The sequence below is a fragment of the Leptidea sinapis genome, chromosome 22 (assembly GCF_905404315.1).
Source record: "Leptidea sinapis chromosome 22, ilLepSina1.1, whole genome shotgun sequence".
Lineage (NCBI taxonomy): Eukaryota > Metazoa > Arthropoda > Insecta > Lepidoptera > Pieridae > Leptidea > Leptidea sinapis.
Window position 1 is genome coordinate 2,437,380 of NC_066286.1, and position 19,155 is coordinate 2,456,534.

Below are 19,155 nucleotides of genomic sequence, written 5' to 3' on the forward strand. Positions count from 1 at the left end.
AAAACGAATTTGACGACACGTGGACAGATTGATGTACGTAGTGTAGTGTCAATGTGTAGGAGTTTCTCACCGCTTCCGGAGTTCCGCCGCGACCACGATTCATCCAATTGGATCGAAATATCGGCATCAAATTAATACTCGTGAGTGAGTATCCGTCATAATAATTACTATTTTTCGTACATACAATAAAGCTGTGGAATGAGATTCCTTACGTGGTGTTACCAGAAGGGTACGTACAATACCTACATGGTACGTGGTTACATTAAAAAGTGCGTATACTACCCTAAAAACTGACATCACTTCTGTGTTTCATCTCTTGTTGCAAAAGAGTAAGAATTAGCAGCCGTGAACACTTACCTGGACGCTTTTTTGTCCTCCAATTCCATTAAAAGCAGCGTCCGCAGAACCTAACGCATGTTGATTCATGAGAAGGCAAAGACTTGCCCTATAACTCCAATACAAGCAGCCCATCGAGCAGTCCTATAGGACTCACAGAATTTATTTTAGGAGAAAAAACACCCGAGTGCTTTTGAGTCTTCAAGCACATTTGAGCAAATAATCTACTACTCCATATGCAGAACAAAACAACTAGAAAATAAAGTATGTATATTTATATGCAAGCCAGACGATGAGGTTTGGACGACACTGTTCACCAAGTTTCTCATCTAGCCGGTGACATCTGCCAGCGATATAAAGTAATGGTTATAAAGTAAGTCTACTGTTTAATTTATGATAAGTTTAATTTGTAGGCTTATTTAAGAGAATCAAGGTTCTTTATACCACGTTTAATCAAAGTTTGTATTGAACAAAGTTTGTATTTTCAAGTCGATATGTCACGGGTACTGAAGACTAGTATTTTGCATGATTTTTTATTTAAGGGGTCAGTAGTTTCTCAAGGTCAGCTGCCTACCTAGAGCGTTATTAATTTGTGAGACATAAATAATAGAAAATGTAGTAGAGACATCAGAGAGAAATCCAAAAGGTTTCTTATTTAATTAGAAATAAATTAACACTGAAAACATAAAATTTAAAAACACTACAAATTGAAAGCTTATCGCTCACCTGACGATTTCAATATCTCAAACAATAAAAATGCTATAAAATTGAAATAAGTAGTGATATTTCCGTCATGAGAGTTGCATTACTTGCATGTATTATTTACATATTTATATATGAATATTCTTGTTATAACGATGTTCACCAACAGAAGTATCCGATATTTTATAAAAACATTAAAATATTCAACCCTGGAAAATATGCCAAATTAAAATATCATCAAAAAAATAGTCCAGGAAAAATTAATAAACCTGAATTATACACTGCTTTTAACCGTATGTATGACGTTGCAACTCCAAAACATCATGGTAATGTATTTGTTGAAGTAGATCATTTACAAAATCAACCCAGAGTAAAGAAAATCCTTGGCGATTATGGAGGACACGCTATTCATAAGAGGTCAGTGGATATACCTGAAAATAACAATGACACACGTAGGAAATCCGGAAGAAATAATAATATAAACAAGAAAAGTCGACGTGAAACTGTGCATAAACGTAAAATCAAAAAGCGTAAAAGAGTTGCAAGGAACAGAAACGTTACACAAGTCCACAAACATAAGATGTTAAGGAATGATGAAAGACGTAAACGGGATAAGAAAATTGGAAGGGCGAAAGAAAAGATTATAAAACGTAAAAAGTCAAGCAAAAGTAAGTCATTGAGACAAAAAAAATCTAAGAGAAGCCGCCCTAGGGCCAAAAGTGTAGATAAAAGCAAAACTTTGAAAAATCAACAAAAAGATAAAACCGATATCCGTGTTGTAAAAGGTAAAAAATAGAGACGCTAATAAATAAATACTATAAAATATTCTTTTAATACTTTGCACATCCTTAATGTAAGCAAAAGTTTGTGAGCTATTATTAACAAACAAACGTATGAATAATATTATTTCGACAATTTGAAATCTCTCTTTGTCATACGTTACTGTGAAAATAAACAGCTTTTGGATTTTTTGCGAAGATTTTTCAGAGGCCCTAAATGTTATGTTAGGACCAATCGCGATGAAGATGCACTGTGGATGCCCTCCCCAGCTAGGGGATACAGGGACTTAAATGAAATTTTACGTAGTTAGCCCAAGCCCAGCAAATCCAATACAATGAGCGAAGTATTATGTTGGCCTGGTGCAAGCCAAATGATAAATATGAGTTACCAGGAGGCCAGTGCTCTAATCTGATATACAGTTTAAGACAAGTTTTCTTTGTCATTTGTCGCAGTGTTGTACGTCTTCTCCGAGCCTTTACCATAGTATTCTTGTCGCGGGTTGTCTTATCCACCAGACGCTAAACAAACGTCCTTATCGGTACGTACCACAGTCAAGGATTTACTAGGAGGCGAGTGCTCATGGTAAATCTCAGAATAGGTTTCTTTTTGCCAAAATATCCCCCTCTGCTCCTCTCCTTGCTTTTATTAAATGTAATTTTGTATGACGCATTCTAGCGATTCATATTCTGCGTGCGCATAATGTGGGCGTTCTTTCCTTTCCATAAACAAACTTCTATTTCTTCTTCATGTGACTTCGTGAACGTTTCGCTTAACAATATTTGCGTCGCGCGTATCACAAATTCAATGCACGTAATAGCTGATGTCCGCAATACAAATTGCGATAGTTACACAACCATTGCTAAAGTAAACCGTAAAGAGATCAATCAGCTTCTAAGACTTTGCCATTATTGAGTGTGCGGTTGGCGTAGGTGCCAAATTGTATCCCTAGTCGTCGGCGAACAGTAATTGTCCAAATTTCGTAGTCAAACTCCAACTATATGTTAGCCTGATCTTGCTATCGGAGTTATCAATCTACGGCAGATTTCCTCAAAGTCTCTGGCTAATGCCGTAGCTATCATTCAGAAATCACAAGGTTTAGTATTCTTCTTAGGACTTCTTTAGAAGTTCTCTTATTCTTGCAATCAGATCCTAAGTTCTTTGCGACATCTACTCTTCCCTATAAGTGTTCTTTGTATAGGCTAGAACGTGAATCCACTCCGCGTCCAATTTAGCTTGCTCTATCTTAAAATGGTTACAGATCTGGATAATTAATCTTGCAGTCATCAAAATATCGACAAGAGTTCGCCGTATCGTTTTTTTTTGTGATGGCTATATTTTAAGCCTCACTTCTGCGTTTAGAAGATAATTATCACTTTTGGTGTCAGCACAATAACGCACGTCTAATAGTGATCATATCCATTTGGATCTCGTTCCTAGGTGATCAATTTGGTTCTTCATGACACCATTGGATGGTTAGGTTCAGGCACAATCTCATGAAGCACTCCTCGATCTCATTGCGTACTTGTAGCCCATGTTTGGCCATATGTCTCTCTAGTTATACAACAATAATTTTTGTTAGTGTATTATAGACCACGGTGATAGTATACCTAATTGTTATATAGTTTAACGTACATTTCCAAAATAATAAAAGCAATTTTGAGAATAAATATGCGTTTTTGTATGATGCATAGCGGTGGAAGACGGCAGAAGACTGATAGCAGCGAGAGACGCTAGAATCGAAGACTACCCGTACGTGGTGTCCATTCAGAAGTCTGGAGAACATTGGTGTAGCGGAGCACTACTCAACCAACGCCTGATTGTCACCACTGCTAACTGTATCTGGAAGTAAGCCCTCTAAGTCATAATTTTCAGTTTCACTTTTTGAAATCATATCAACCAATATATTATGTTCATGTTACAAAATTAAATCATTTACATTTTTCTAAATCAAATCAATTGTCCAAAGGAAAATAAGAAACAGCCCATCTGCCATACAACATTTGGTCCAAATTTTTATGAACCGTTACATTATCTAAATACATACCAACCGTTTTAGTTTGGTTTTATTTCAGTTTTATATGTTAATGAATGTGTTTATTTTGCAATAACCAATCTATATACCACGACCAATAAAGTCTATACATATGTTGTCATTTTACAAGATCGTGCCACCGCGCATGATCTGTTATTGACACCGAAAATGTGAATAAAGCAATAGTAAAACACATTCACTTGAGTATAAACACAGAGCGAATGACAATAAGAACCGCCAACTAAGGGCTAACTTCTACTAGTCCGGACCTACTCCATTTGAATCATTTATTTAATTCGCACTGGAATAAACGCATTAGCACCGTCGTCAACTCAGGGGCACACTTTCTTGGCACGATTGGAGAAATGCCATTCGGCCCGCTCGACTTCGGTACGACCAAGGGAAACAGAGCTCACCGAACAGTTTTTTCTTCCGGCTTAGAGCTCTGACACCGCGGGATAGTCGGCGGTGTCTTTTCGTCGTCGTCAAGAGTCGAGTTGGAGGCGAAAAGAGCGTACAGAAGATTGGCTTTCTCTTTTGCCGTTTGGGCCAGGGTTACATTAACATTAAATAATAAAGTCCTTACCATAGACTAAATACTTGCCTAATCAGACATTATATGTTATAAAATGCACGATTCCAACAAGAAAATGTATGTAAAATATTTTTTGTAATAAGCAACTGTAATTTTTTTTTCTTAAAATAGTCAGTCATCATTGGCACACAATTCAGCACTTCATAAAGAATTGTAAATGACCACTTTTTTGCTGTTAAAGTAATATTCTGTATATCAATATAAAGTTGTGGTCATTGTTCAATTAAATTTTGCAATTGTTTATTTTTAGGAAGGTATTATTACTGAAATTGTACGAATTAATTAATCTAATCATCTTACAAATTGTTGCTGTAAAAGTCCCTCCCTAACTTTACGTATTCAATGACAGTGCTCAAGATCGTAGCTTTCACTTATACCTAACAACCTAAGATCATATATAGGTCTAGATAGACTGTGATAACGTGTGAAAACGTCGAAAAAATCGAGATTGACAGTTAACTTCTATTTGGAGCTTCTCACGCACACTAACACAAAGTGTCAAACAATTCGCGAGTGTAAGACGTAGCTTGTCACGCACACTAAAGTCATAAACCTGGCCTGTTTTCATCGGTTATCTAGCAGCAAGAGGCTATCGAGACATATAAATTATCTAAGCTAACTTTTATGGATTTTATTAGCTCTAGTTAATCTATTGAAACTTGTTGGACGATGACATAAACATAAACCTAACATAAAAATAGGTCACACCGTGTAAGCCGTATGAGGGTGCGAGCTGGTAGCAGATACTTAGACCGGGGAGGTCAAACCGCCAGGATACAGGAGGTAATGAGACACCCTGACTGGAGCATCCGTAGGAACCCGGACTGCGACGTGGGCTTGGTGCTATTGGATCGAAATATCAGGTATTCTTGGTAGATGACTCTGACGGCATATGCTGCAAAGACTGCTCGAAATAAATCATTTAAAATTCCTCCGGGAAGTTCTTAACAAACATTACTAAATTTAAATGAGGCTGTAATTTTTTTATGCATTAGACGAGCAGTATTTTCAGCTGATGGTAATTAATACGCCCTACCCATTACAATGCAGTGACGCTCAGGATTCTTGAAAAACCCAAAAATTCTGAGCTGCACTACAATAATTGCGCTTGTCACCTTGTGACATAAGATGTTAAGTCTCATTTGCCTTGTAATTTCACTAGATACTGCTTCACGGCAGAAAAAGGTGCCGTTAGCGCCTTAGTCACCTCATACAATCCTTGGGACTGGGCGTTCCCTATTCTTTTTATGCCCCGGTATTTGTTACCAGAGCGGACTGTGGCATCTGCTTCATTTCTTATTTACTGCTGATTCTAGATTATAATGATAGTTCTGCATTACTGCACCCAACAAACGTCATGGCTGCAGTTGGGGAATTTGGGAATTATGAAGGACACCCTCTCCTCTGTAAGCAATGCCAATGAGTCGAGCGGACGGAGAGGACTAAATCGTCATTGATTCTTGCCGTGAGAATAAATACATCATTTCTAGCCGAGATACTTAATTTGGACTTCAAACCGTCGTTGGAAAATATTCCTAAAATACATTGGTAGTGTGGAAGTATGAGAAGAAATTGATGTCAAGAAACAATGTGAGACACATACACTTCAGCCATTCTTATGACATAAATTATAATGATTAGAAATAACATCCCAAGTTTTTTTTTCAGCGATTCTCAGTTTCTCAGTGACAATTTACTAGATCTAGTTCGTCCATGCAGTTTTTTTGACGTCATCTTGATGTCATCACATCTGTGGTCTCCTTTTGCCCTAGAGCTTCCATTTCACGGCTGTTTTGCTCCAAGCCATGTTACCGGGATATATATTCAGCCCACTTAGACATACCTTTCGTTTGATGTCATCGGTAAAGATTACGTATTTGCGTAGTATAGAAGCAAGAAAAAATGTAAAAAAAATATTTGGTGTGAAAACCCAGATGCTCCCGACGTACTATAAATAGGACTAATTAAGGACATTCGTTCTCTTTAACTAAATATAACAGTTTATATGCAGACGTATATTTATTAATAATGAACGCTTCGGTATCTTATTACTAAATTATTTTTAACTCTTGTAATAAAGAAACAAATACTACTTTCAGTGCTAGTCCCATGGATGACTATTTGTGTAAATAACAAAAGAGGAACATAAAATATCTTAAAAACATTATATTTTTTGGTCTAGATAATCAAGCTGTGGCTATACTAAACATCATTAAGTATTTAAAATTGACTATCTGAATCAGAGTCAGTCAATGCATGGAATTTAGGAAAATAATCCCTGGAACTATTTAAAATATAGGACATAGGAAAACTTGACAGAAGCGGCACTCAGCTGTGGTTTTCTTATTGCATTCCTCGTTGCGACATCTCTGCATCTTATCCGAAAATTTTGGTGAGCCTTAGACTTTCTCTTCTGCAAGGTCGTGCAATGGATTTATTGTGACCACTCTCTTTTTTTGGTGGCTAGGCAATTCTAAGTGTGCCTCAAAAGATGGTGAATTACCATCAGATTCTGAACTGAATTCATCTAATTCGGAACTGTTGAGCCCACCTGAATCTGAATTGGCGCGTTGTTGGGGTGGTTCATAAATTTCGTCATCATCAGAAGCACTGAAATCTCCCTCACCATTGTCAACTCCTCTAGAATTTGATCTTCATTTAAAACAACAACAACAAAACAAACTAAATCAAAGAACGAAAGACCTAAAATAAGTACATTCAAAAAATAAATCTCACCGTGTAGGAATCTCATGTTCTAAAATAATAACATCGGTGGACTTCAACCAATTTTTTTTATACGGATAAAATAGTAAAATTGTTGTTGAGATTGTTGTACTTATATCAATATTGATGGCAAAAATTTGAAAGGTTGCATGAAAAGGAATGATTATAATTGATTAACTTACCCCTGTTAGCCGGCGCACGCGTTTTATCCGCCTGCACCGTCATTTTCTGTTTGACACAAGTGTCAAAGAGCAGTAACTTTTTTCTTTTTTACTCCCTTTGTATAGTAAGGTTACATTTCTAACAATAAATTGTTGCGAAACTGATACATTTTAGCAAAATAACTAGTTTTTTTGAATGTTCTAAATATAGCACTTCAGGACTCAGGAGGTTAATCTTTTGTCGGTGTTTGTGGTCTCTCAGCTTAATCTGCGATATTAGATAGAAAAACTACCTATTGATGTGCCTCCGGAAAACATACAGCATTGAATAAGAAGAAGTGTATACTTGCCATCTAATTACGGTCTTTGTTCTCTGTGGAGTATGTTATCTAAGCTCTCATGTGTCAAAATGTCATCGAATGTCAATCCAGCTAGGACACTACTACGCTAGGTAACAGTTGTCACTTTGAATATCATAGCGTTGTGTACTTTCGCCGCGTACGGTCGTAATCCATAAATATATTATAATAATCCGTTAATATTTTTGAAAAATCGTTTTACAAAGTGTTAGCATAACTTATATTGCATTAATACATATCTATATTTCTGTATTTGTACGTGTTCTTATACCGGAATTCTACCGTAATTAATCACGTGCCTAGCGAGGTCGATGAAGCAAGGCAAACCGACCCATGTTTCTAATTCACCGACGATCGAGAGGGACGGACAAGGGAAGGAGGACTCCTAGTGCTCCAGCAGTTCGTCAAGTGCGTCGGATGAATAGGAACCTCCACGTAAGCGATCAAAACGAGATGCTCAGGTAACGGTCGATCCCCGGATCGACGCGTTATACGAACAGGTCAGTTTCCTTACAAATTTAATTATGCATCAACAATGTACGTCATCATCAAATACAAATATCAATGCGAAACCCACTGACGTGATTGAGCAACCTGAACATCATAATGATAATTGTTTGACCAATCCTTGCACGATTACACCAAAGTCATTAGATTTAGGTATTTGTAAAACTGATTTTGATGACAAAAAAGTTCTTAAACCTGCCGATGAACAACGTATAAAGCAGTTAGTAAAATTACAACATTTAATTCATCTACGTGGCAACACATTCGGTATAAAAAAGCACTGACAGACATGCTTGCGTTTCCAGGTTTTTGTAACTTAAAAATTAATGACGAAATATGCTGCTTAAATAAGGGGAAAGATTTCCTGGCTGAGGAAATAATGGCTGCAATTACCAATGCTTTACTATACCAAAGACAATTACTACAGTCAGGTTTACAAGAAATTGTTAATTGGTTTCATAATAATCCTATAGAATTAACTTCAAATAACCTTTTTAATAAATTAAGCGACATGTTCGGTAAATCGTCGCCATCGTATAAATTATCTGAACAAACACTACAAATCGTGTGCGGGAAACTAGCGGAGTGCATAGAAACTAGGCGTAAAAGATTAATAAGCGAAATTTCTGATAAAAGCATTCAATCCGCTCTCGTTAACATACCTCCTAGCGAGGAATTTCTATTTGAAAAAACACAATTAATGTCGCTTGTACAATCCCTTGGAGGACCTCATTATTGGTTATCAGCCCGACAAACCTCCAAAAATAGGGGCCAAATAAAAAGGAAGTACCAAGAATCACTTCCATCCACATCCAGATCCAGAACGCAGGAAAAAAATTGTTTTCAAAGCACCCACAAAAAATCCAATCAAACCAATAAAGGACGCTGACGCTTACAAACAACAGGGAAACCAGTCCTTTCGAAATAAAAACAAGAAAAAATGACTATCCGACACAATTCAAGGGAGGTCGGCTAAAATCGTTGGCAGGCACTTGACTCGAACAAATTTATAATATCTGCAACAACTGGTTTTCGAATACCTTTTTACAAGAAACCTCTTCTAATAATGCAACCTGTTACAAAAGGAACGCCCAGTTTTATCTTCAAGCTATTTCTGCGGAAGAAAAGCGACAGGTTGATGCGACTCATTTTCGATCTACGAGAATTAAACAAATTCGTAAAGATAAAGCATTTTCGCCTTATCTCTCACAGTTCAGTGCCAGATTTTCTCCAACCGGGAGACTGGATGATAAAATTAGACATTTCTCAGGCATACTTCCATGTGGCTGCAGCAAAATCTCATTACCCTTTCCTTCGAATCAGTTCCAAATCAAATCAAATCAAAATATTTTATTGCAAGTCACATTTTACAGTAGGATGGTTGGTACATTAATGGGTAGACAATATGTGACGCCCTGCAAGGGCACAGCAACGTTATACATAAAATAAATAAGTCTTATACATTTTTTACATTCTTATACTATATTGTAACTAATTCTCACACTTGTTATTAAAAAATTCGGGTAAATCGTAGAAGCATTTTGAAACTAAAAAATTTTTAAGATGTCTTTTAAATAGAGAAGGCTTCTCTTTATTTTTAATTTCGTTTGGGATGTGATTATAAATTTTTATTGCCATGTGGTGAGGGCTCGATGACATTAATGACATACTTGTTTAGGGAATTTTTAATTTGTTTAAATTTCTATTATTTCGCTTGTTATTTGGTAGTGTTGAGTATAAGTCCGAATGTTTTTTAACAAATTTACATGCTTCTAGGATGTAAATTGAAGTAAGATAAAATATGGTCTACATGAATCCATCTGCTGAATATTTTCTAAAATTCTGATACATTTTTTCTGTTGAATAAATATATCTTTTATTTCACTACAGTTTCCCCATATTAATATTCCATATGATAATCTAGAATGTGCATATGCATAATAAGCAGCAAGGGCAGATTTGAAATCTGTTACGCGTTTTAGTTGGTAAAGAGCATAAGTAAAAGATGACATTTTGCTTTTTAATTTCTGTAGATATGGCTTCCATGTCAAGTGTGAGTCTAAATCAATTCCCAGTAGTGTAGCTGTGTCAACTGTTTCAAGTTGTGAATTTTTGTAAGAATGAGATATATTTAAGGGGGATTTTTGATAAGGTTTAAAAGGTATAATTTTAGTTTTATTAATATTAAGTTCAAGATTATTATTATTTAGCCAATAAAAGATTTTGTCCATTGTAATATTAAATTTTTCTTCTAGTTGTTTTAAATTAGAGCATGGGATCAAAATAGAAATGTCATCAGCAAAAAGAGTACAATCATCATCTATTAAGTTAGGAAGATCATTTATGTATATGAGAAACAATATACAACCCAACACACTGCCCTGTGGAATTGATCCTGATAAGTGAGCTTTATTAGATCTTATGTGGTCTATCTTTCCAGTCTCGAAGTTAGTATTTTCTATTTCCACATATTGAAAACGATTATTAAGGTAAGATTTGAACCATTTATGGGCAATTCCTCGAATTCCTGAGAAAAATAATTTTTCTAGTAAGATATCATAAGAGACTCTATCGTATGCTTTGCTCATGTCAAGCAGTAGGCCAACTGAATATTATACCTAGGTCAGCTGTACGAGATGACTTGTCTGCCTTTTGGCCTGGCTTCATACTATATCTTTTCTCTTCCATAACATGCTGGGTCGCGGAGACCCTGCGTGAGAAGGGATGTCGAGTACTAGTATACCTCGACGATTACCTTCTGGTCAACCAAGACCGTTCCAAGTTATGTCTTCAGGCCTCGGCAGCCGTGAGGCACTTGGAATACCTGGGCTGGAGCCTCAATTACCAAAATATTAACTCAGCGATCAGAATAAGCTAAGCAATCGGACAATCGAACTTTAATAGCATATATTCGAAAAAAATAGAGCGGAACAAGATCGGAAGTATTTCGAAAATGGGGTCGTCGAAGTGCTGTAGTAAGAAACTATGTATCAATAGATTACAGAGATCGATCAGCAAGCTATATAGATGCCTTCAGCTGACCTTGGCAACACCAAATGGCATGGGTATTCCCCCAGAGTTCACCCAGAGAACCCAGAGTTCTGACACACTTAAACAGCGCGACGGGAACTCATTTAATTGTGGCAACGGAGTGGCCTCTAGTTTTCTGGCTGCAAGATCTGAAGTCCAGAGCGTTGGATCACCCACACGATATTCAGAACTTATCGGAAACAATGATCGATATGACAACATCACAGCCACCTCCACAAGTACATCTAATAACCTTGAAAGTTTGGAAAATTGGGGGTGGGGTTCCCAAATAAAAGAGTGGTCTAAACAAGAGAAAGAGCTGCTAAGAAAAAGCTGGCGAAAGTCTACTTAAACAACATATCTACCTGCAATTAATAGATGGTTGAAATGGTGTAACAGTACTCAAGTAAATCCAAAAGCACCTAATCCTGCTGACATTGCTAAATTCTTAATCAATCTTTTCCTTAAGAAATGTCGGGTAGAACAGCAACAGTTTTATTACTAGCTTCTGGACGTAGAGTCCACGATCTTACCTTATTGCGAGTTTCCAAAGACAACAATCTTGATAACGGACAAAACATCTATTTAATACCAGCATTTGGGTCAAAGACTGACAAACATGACTGCCGCCAATCTGCTTGGAAGCTGTCTGAACACCCTGACAAGAACATCTGCCCAGTTAGTTTAGTTAGGCATTTAATAGAGAAAACCAAACAAAGAGAGTCTGATATTACAGACTTAGACAACCTCTTCATTACAATTTGTAATATGGTAAAAAGTGCTTCCCGCACTGTAATAGGCAATTGGGTACGCACAGTTCTTAAAGACAGCGGCATTGATGCTTCCCCAGGGAGTTGTAGGTGAGCTGTAGCTTCTCTGGGGTGGTTAGATAATCAACCCTTAGATAATATATTAGAACGGGGTAACTGGAAATCATCCAGTATATTTTTTAATTATTACTCTAAAGTAATTAAAGTATCTAAAAATGATCATAATTCTTTTTTCAATACATTCACATCAGTATGAATTTTTGATTTAAATAAATATTAATAATTAAGTGATTTGTAGTAATTAAAAATAAAAAGTTTTACCATTTATATATGAGATTAATTTTTATTATTCACATTTTACTATTCATCATAGCGTTGTTTATATACATATATATACACCTACATATTTCACCAGCAGATAACAAACACGTCTTCATATACAATGCTGTATGTTTTCCGGAGGCACATCAATATAACGGTTTTACACAAAAATAAAACCGATATTATGTGCCGAGAGGGAAAACAAACATACAGCATTGCAGGAAGTCCTTCCTGGTGAAGACTACCTATGATATTCAAAGTGACAACTGTTACCCGTGTCCTAGCTGGATTGACATTCGATGACATTTTGACACATGAGAGCTTAGATAACATACTCCACAGAGAACATATGCCATAATTAGATGGCAAGTATACACTGCTTCTTCATATACAATGCTATATGTTTTCCCTCTCGGCACATAATATCGGTTTTATTTTTGTGTAAAACCGTTATAATAAATAAACTTTACCAGTGGAGCCTTCCTTTATACAGGATGCCGGCTAGATTATGGGATTTAGGTACCCTAAACGGCGCCTATTTCTGCCGTGAAGCAGTAATGTGTAAGGTCTGAAGGGCGTCGTCGTCATCGTAAATTACTGCAAATGAGACTTGAATCTTATGTCTGAAGGTGACGAGCGCAGTTGTAGTGCCGCTCAGAATTTTTGGGTATTTCAAGAATGCTGAGCGGCACTGCATTGCACTGCACCCTTATTTTCATATAAAGATAATAGCAATGTCTTTAAGGTTTTCAGACACTGTGCATGGTGTTGACTTACCGAATAATGCAATGCTACCACCGTTTGATGACGCGTGGGTTACGAGTTGGGGCGCTGAAAGGGTAAGTTAAGATAAGATTATTATCTTTTTAATCATAATCATAACGCCAACAGTTTAAGAGGAATTCAGGAGGCTATTATCAGGAGGTCAGAATTTAAAACCAAGCACTCCATCCTCAACTGTCTGGAAACAAATTAAAAAATTTAGAGGTTCATTTTGTGATCAAGTGTGTGATTTTAATGTGGATCCTTCTGTATGGCTTGATTCCTTTTCAGATAGGATGTCCCCCCCTTCAGTTCCAAATATGGACTATTTTCCATCCCCCCCAATCCCTCTTGCCTCAACTCACAGTTTAGAGACCCCTTCTCATTCTCTGAACTTCTTCTGGCTCTGGATGGCCTAGTTGACTCTGCTCCTGGGGTAGATGGAATCCCATACCCCTTCATTAAAAATTCATCATCTACATCCAAGGAATATTATCTTAGCATAATCAATAACCCTTTTGATCTTGGTTCCATCCCTCCACCTTGGAAAAATCAGGTAATTATTCCATTACTTAAACCTGGTTAGAATCCATCTGAAGCTACCAGCTATAGGCCAATTGCCCTCTCTTCTGCTCTTGCAAAAGTTTCTGAAATCATGATTAAACAAAGACTTGAGTGGTTTGTTGAAACCAATAATCTCCTTTCCAACTCCCAGTATGGTTTCAGAAAGGGCAAGAGCTCCTTAGATAGCTTAGGTATCCTTACAACTGACATTAGAATAGCACTCCTCAGAAAAGAACACCTTGTGGGAGTTTTTCTTGATATAGAATCTGCATATGATAACGTTTCACTTCCTCTAGGAGTAAACTCAACCAGCTGAGTATCCCCGTGAAGTTATCCCGTTTCATATGTAACATGTTAATGGAGAGATCCATCACTATTAAAGGTCCTTACTCTTACCACCCTCCTAAGTCAGTTTGGAAAGGTTTACCTCAAGGCTCAGTCCTTAGTCCCCTTCTTTATAATCTGTATACCCATGACCTCAACAGTACCGTTACACCTTTCTGTCAGATACTGCAATATGCAGATGACATTGTCCTGTATTCTTCTGACAAGTCTATACAAGATTCATCTAATCATTTAAATAATGCTCTTGATTATCTTTCTGAATATTTAACACAACATGGACTGTCTATATCAACATCTAAAAGTAAGGTAGTTTTATTTACAAATAAAAGAATTCTTCCACCTATTAAAATTAAAATTTATGATGTTGATCTACCAATTGTTAATAATGTTAAGTTTTTGGGTATTTGGTTGGATCACAAATTATCTGGCGTCAAGCATTTTGATTATGTCTCACAGAAATGTGAGAAAAATATTAATATTCTTCGCTCATTGTCTGGTGTCTGGTGGGGAGCTCACCCCGTCACTCAAAAATTACTATACAATGCCATAATTCGCACTCATTTAGATTATGACACTATTTTCTTAATCCCAGAAAACAAAGCAGGTCTAAATAAATTGGACAGAATTCAGGCTAAATGTTTACGTATAGTATTGGGAGCTATGAAATCCAGCCCTATTAATGCAATGCAAGTAGAATGTGTGGATCCTCCCCTAGCACTACGTAGACAATTCCTTGCCAATAAATTTTTCTTTACACTAGCTGGCTGCCGAGCTCATGCCTTACTCCAAAAATCAGAACAATTAGCTGTTTTATACAATGATAATAATATTGTACCTGAAGACAAAAGACCTTGCGTTATAAATAGTTACCTTTTATTTTCTCAGCTCTCTAACCCTCTCTTTCAATATTCTAAATTGCCTTTATTTTCTATGCCTTTCAATGCTCTTACTTTCCAACCCTCAGTAATTTTAGACTTAGGTGTTGATAAGTTTTCTATAGAAGCAAATAAAACTTTTTCTCATATAATGGACTCAGATTTTCGACATTTGTATAAAATCTACACGGATGCTTCAAAAACAGACATGAGTCCGGTTGGGGCTGCAGTATGGATTCCCTCAACAAGAATTATACTGAGTTATAGCTGCCCACCTACCACTTCTGTGTTTACAGGGGAATCAATCGCCATTCTTGAAGCTATTCTATTATCCTTTCAGACTCTAAAAGTTGCCTCCAATCAATTCTCTCAAATCCGTTTAAGACAAAAAGTCAGTTTCCCATCATTCTCAAAATAAAAGAAACTTTGAAAGAGTGCTATGAACTCAAAACTAACATAGTTTTAGCTTGGATTCCAGGTCACATGGGCATCTCTGGTAATGAAAATGCAAATGCCTGTGCTAGATCAGCTGCTCATTCAGGTTCCTTTCAGTATTCAGAAATATTCACTCATGACTTACTACCTGCTCTACCCTGAAACCCAAGATGTATGAGAGTTGGTCAAACATTTGGCAAGTTTCCAAAACTTTAAAAGGCAAATTTTATGGAGAACTCCAACCAGAAATTCCTCAAAAACCTTGGTTCTCAAAATGTAGGATTCATAATAAAACAATAATCTCAACTATATGCCGCTTACGTTTAAACCATGCCTGCACTCCAGTCTTTCTAGCAAAACTTAGAATTAGGGATCATTCTCTATGTGATTGTGGCCTTGATGAGGGAAACATGGATCATTTATTCTTTAGTTGTCCCTTAATGCAATCTTCTCTGCACAATTATATACCCGCTGAAGTCCCCCGTCCAACCTCCGTTAAATGTCTCCTCTCCCTAGTTTACACTCCTTTTGTAAATATTTTGTGTAAATATATTAAAATAAATAAGATTAAGTTGTAAATATTATTTAGTACTTATATTAATTAATTATTTAAGTATTTCTATTTGTGTATGTCGTTTATAGTCTTACAAGCATGTATATTATTTGTTTCAGATATTATTAGAAAATTAAACTTTATGTAATCTGAACACCGATTATTACCGTTAAACTTAGAAGACACATACTCAAAGCTTGGTAGTCTAATCTAACGTGATTCTGGCAAATCTGTGGTATATCTTCCACAGAAGCCACAGTAGGAAGAATAGAATAGAATTTAGTTTTATAGTTATTTGACAGCTGAAATTATGCTAAGACAGCCCAACGCAAAAGTCAAGCCAAGTTTTGCAAGAAAATTCTTGCTTGGCGCAGCCATTTTGTGGAATCAATTACCAGCTGCGGTTTTCCCGAACAGATACGGACTTAGGGACTCCCACTGGGCCGGTAAAAGGCCGGCAATGCATTTCTTGACACCTGTTGCTGCGGATGTCCATGGACGGTTGTCTCACCTCTCCTCATCCCGTGAGCCCGTTTGACCCCTCTTATGTAAAAAAAATAAAGTCTGAGCAAAGTCTAATTCCGCTTTAAATATATCTGCCTCGCGTCAGGATCTGCTAACTCTTTGAACCTTAATTATTTAATCTTATAATAATACATTCTGTATTTCACAGCGTGACGGTATCTACGTATCTCGTCCAATGACCCTGCAGGTGTTTCATACGCGGCTCTTAGAACACGCCAAGTGTAACAACGTCACTGAGAGGTTCGGGGTCACTGTCACCAATAACTTTTTCTGTCTGTCACAGACAGGAAGAAGGGCTCCATGCACGGTATGAAAACCAACGACTCAAAACAGCTGCTCGGCCTTCTGGCTTTCTTTTATGAAAATAAGGGACGAGACCAGCAGGACGTTCAGCTGTTGGTAATTGATACACCCTGCGGATAACAATGCAGTGCCGCTAAGGATTATTGAGAAACCCAATAATTCTGAGCGGCATTACAACTGCGCTCGTCACCTTGACACATAAGTTGTCAAGTCTCATTTGTAATTTCACTAGCACTTGGCTAAGATCAATGTACTTTTAAAGGCTTTTTGGGTATAATTGTAATTTGGCGTTTTTTCTAATGATGGTTTCTAGCGTTCTAAAACAGTAGGTAAGGCGCTCTATACGAAATCGATTTCGAGCAAAAAAAATTATTACGACACAAATCGAGGCGTGGGGTTTTTGAATAAAAAGGACAATTTAATTGTACAAAATGTAATTCGGCATTGGGGTGCGGCAGCCCATCTTCAAACTGGCAATGCCGATACAATGTTTGGTGTGAAAGAGTTACCAAAATTCGCTGAAAGACAACCTCACTTGATTGGTATACGGCCGGTGCTTTTCTACAATCGTCTTACACGGCCTCCACACTACTCTGGAAGTTGAGAAAAGTGAATAGTGTAGTGAATAACTTCAAATTAAAAATAACAAGTAGCATACCTTATACGATAGTGTCGCTTGTTCGCGTCAGGTGTCTATACTTATTAATCTCTCTCTTACATGTCAGTGTCACAGATTGACACACCATGCTTGGGTTCTGTTGGCAACACAGGAAAATGTTTTTTTTTTAATTTATTACATGACAAGGCCTTCAGTCCTACAGGACTATACTTAGTCCTGTTTTGCAAACAGAATTATTCATTTAGAAATAATAAAGGCCACAATACCTTGATCGTTAGCTTGTATCAAAATAAAGGAAAATAAAATATGGAAGTAAGATTTATATATTGAAAGCGATAATACATGTTTTGCCTTCTTTTTCTAGAGAGACACCGGGGCACCAGCAGTTAGTGATGGTATATTATGGGGTGTTGCCTCCTGGGGCATAAGGAAACTGTAAGTTAGATAATTAAGTAGTTCTAAGACAATGAACCCACCACTATTTTAAATAATGATGATTTGAAAGCGATTGTACATTTGCTCAAGGTACGATGCTAATTCCTATCTCAGACGAATTAACCATTGCTCACAAAACCCAAGGAGAATGTATGGAATCACGATTGATCAATTTTTGCGGGTTGACAGTCACATCCCTACTAATATTATAAATGTGAATGTATGTTGGTTTGTTACGCTTTTACGCCGGAGCTACTGAACCGATGTTGATGATATTTGGTACACCGATAGACTAGAGTTTGGGAAAGGACATAGGCTACATTAAAAAAAATCAAACTTTTAAATACTTTAACCAATATTTAGGTAAGAATATTTTATATATGACTTCATATTAGCTTAGCTTTAGGGATGGTAAGATTTATATAAAGACCTGATGATAAAACCTTTTTTTCAGGTGTGGAACTGAAAGATTCCCAGCGATGTTCTCCTATCTAGCGTCCAAGTCTAACCTGGACTTCTTAACTAACGGCACACAGATCCTGATGTCGGATAAACGTCACTATCCTTACCCAGACAATCTGTTCAACAACAGAGCTGAAACCACACCACGTTCAACGACATCCTAAGCAAACCAGACCTGACCTATCCTATAAATGAAGAAAGGCCGACTAACGGTATATGAAGATTTAGAATAAATTCGATATGTTATATAAATTCTATTATTCATAATAAGGTATTTAAAAAAAACATACTACAATTTAAATAGATTAGGCAAATAATAAGTCGTTACAAAATGATAGATTCAGTTCATAAAATCATAAATAAAATATTATAAAAAATTCACGCCGTAGTTCGTTAAATTGTCAATGGCCGACGCGCAGTAATGTCATGGAGCGCTATAGTCTGATAACTTGGTGCGCGACCGTCCCACGCGGTGACAGACGGTGGCGGGGACGGGGTAATAAAGATGTCAGCGGGTAGCGGACGGTGTTGCGGGGAAGGGTTTTGCGTGAGACTGCCGAAGTTGTCGAGGAGCAGGCGGGGTGCACTAGGTATAAACATGATTGAACACTCATTCTGGTTTGTTCTGCATTCTGAAATATAATATTACGTCATAAGTCGAAACAAACTACAAAAACCTACGGAACGCTAGGAATCCGTGAAAGTAAAATATTACACCTTTCATTTGTTTACAGAAAGAATTGACGTCATAAGCATAGAACAGCATGGCGTCGAGCGCTCTCATCAAATTATGCGAATGGAAATGCATTCTCAGCCATAGTTCTTATGGATTGCATATTTTTTTTGTTTATTTGTGTGGTTTGCTCAATTTGTTCTCCCTTCTAAATTCTTCTCAAATGCTAGATTTTTTCCAAAAATACTACTACTTACTATAACTGTGAAGTCAAATATAAGCAGAAC

At 36.9% G+C, this 19,155-nt stretch overlaps 1 protein-coding gene across 1 annotated transcript; it reads left to right on the top strand.

Annotated features, from left to right (window-relative positions):
- Positions 1 to 1,045: 1,045 nt before the first annotated feature.
- On the top strand, positions 1,046 to 18,447 carry LOC126970990 (uncharacterized). The gene is made up of 7 exons (XM_050817157.1): positions 1,046 to 1,823; positions 3,510 to 3,663; positions 5,147 to 5,308; positions 13,063 to 13,156; positions 16,525 to 16,683; positions 17,663 to 17,733; positions 18,188 to 18,447. The coding sequence occupies exons 1-7, from the start codon at positions 1,130 to 1,132 to the stop codon at positions 18,357 to 18,359; spliced, it is 1,506 nt and encodes a 501-aa protein (XP_050673114.1). The 5' UTR covers positions 1,046 to 1,129; the 3' UTR covers positions 18,360 to 18,447.
- Positions 18,448 to 19,155: the final 708 nt, after the last annotated feature.

Bases quoted from the DNA above. Each gene is read 5' to 3' on its own strand.
- LOC126970990 (XM_050817157.1), top strand. From the start codon at position 1,130: ATGAGAGTTGCATTACTTGCATGTATTATTTACATATTTATATATGAA. The intron at 3,664-5,146 runs GTAAGCCCTCTA...ACATAAAAATAG, and splicing joins ACTGCTAACTGTATCTGGAA to GTCACACCGTGTAAGCCGTA. The intron at 5,309-13,062 runs GTATTCTTGGTA...AATGTCTTTAAG, and splicing joins CTATTGGATCGAAATATCAG to GTTTTCAGACACTGTGCATG.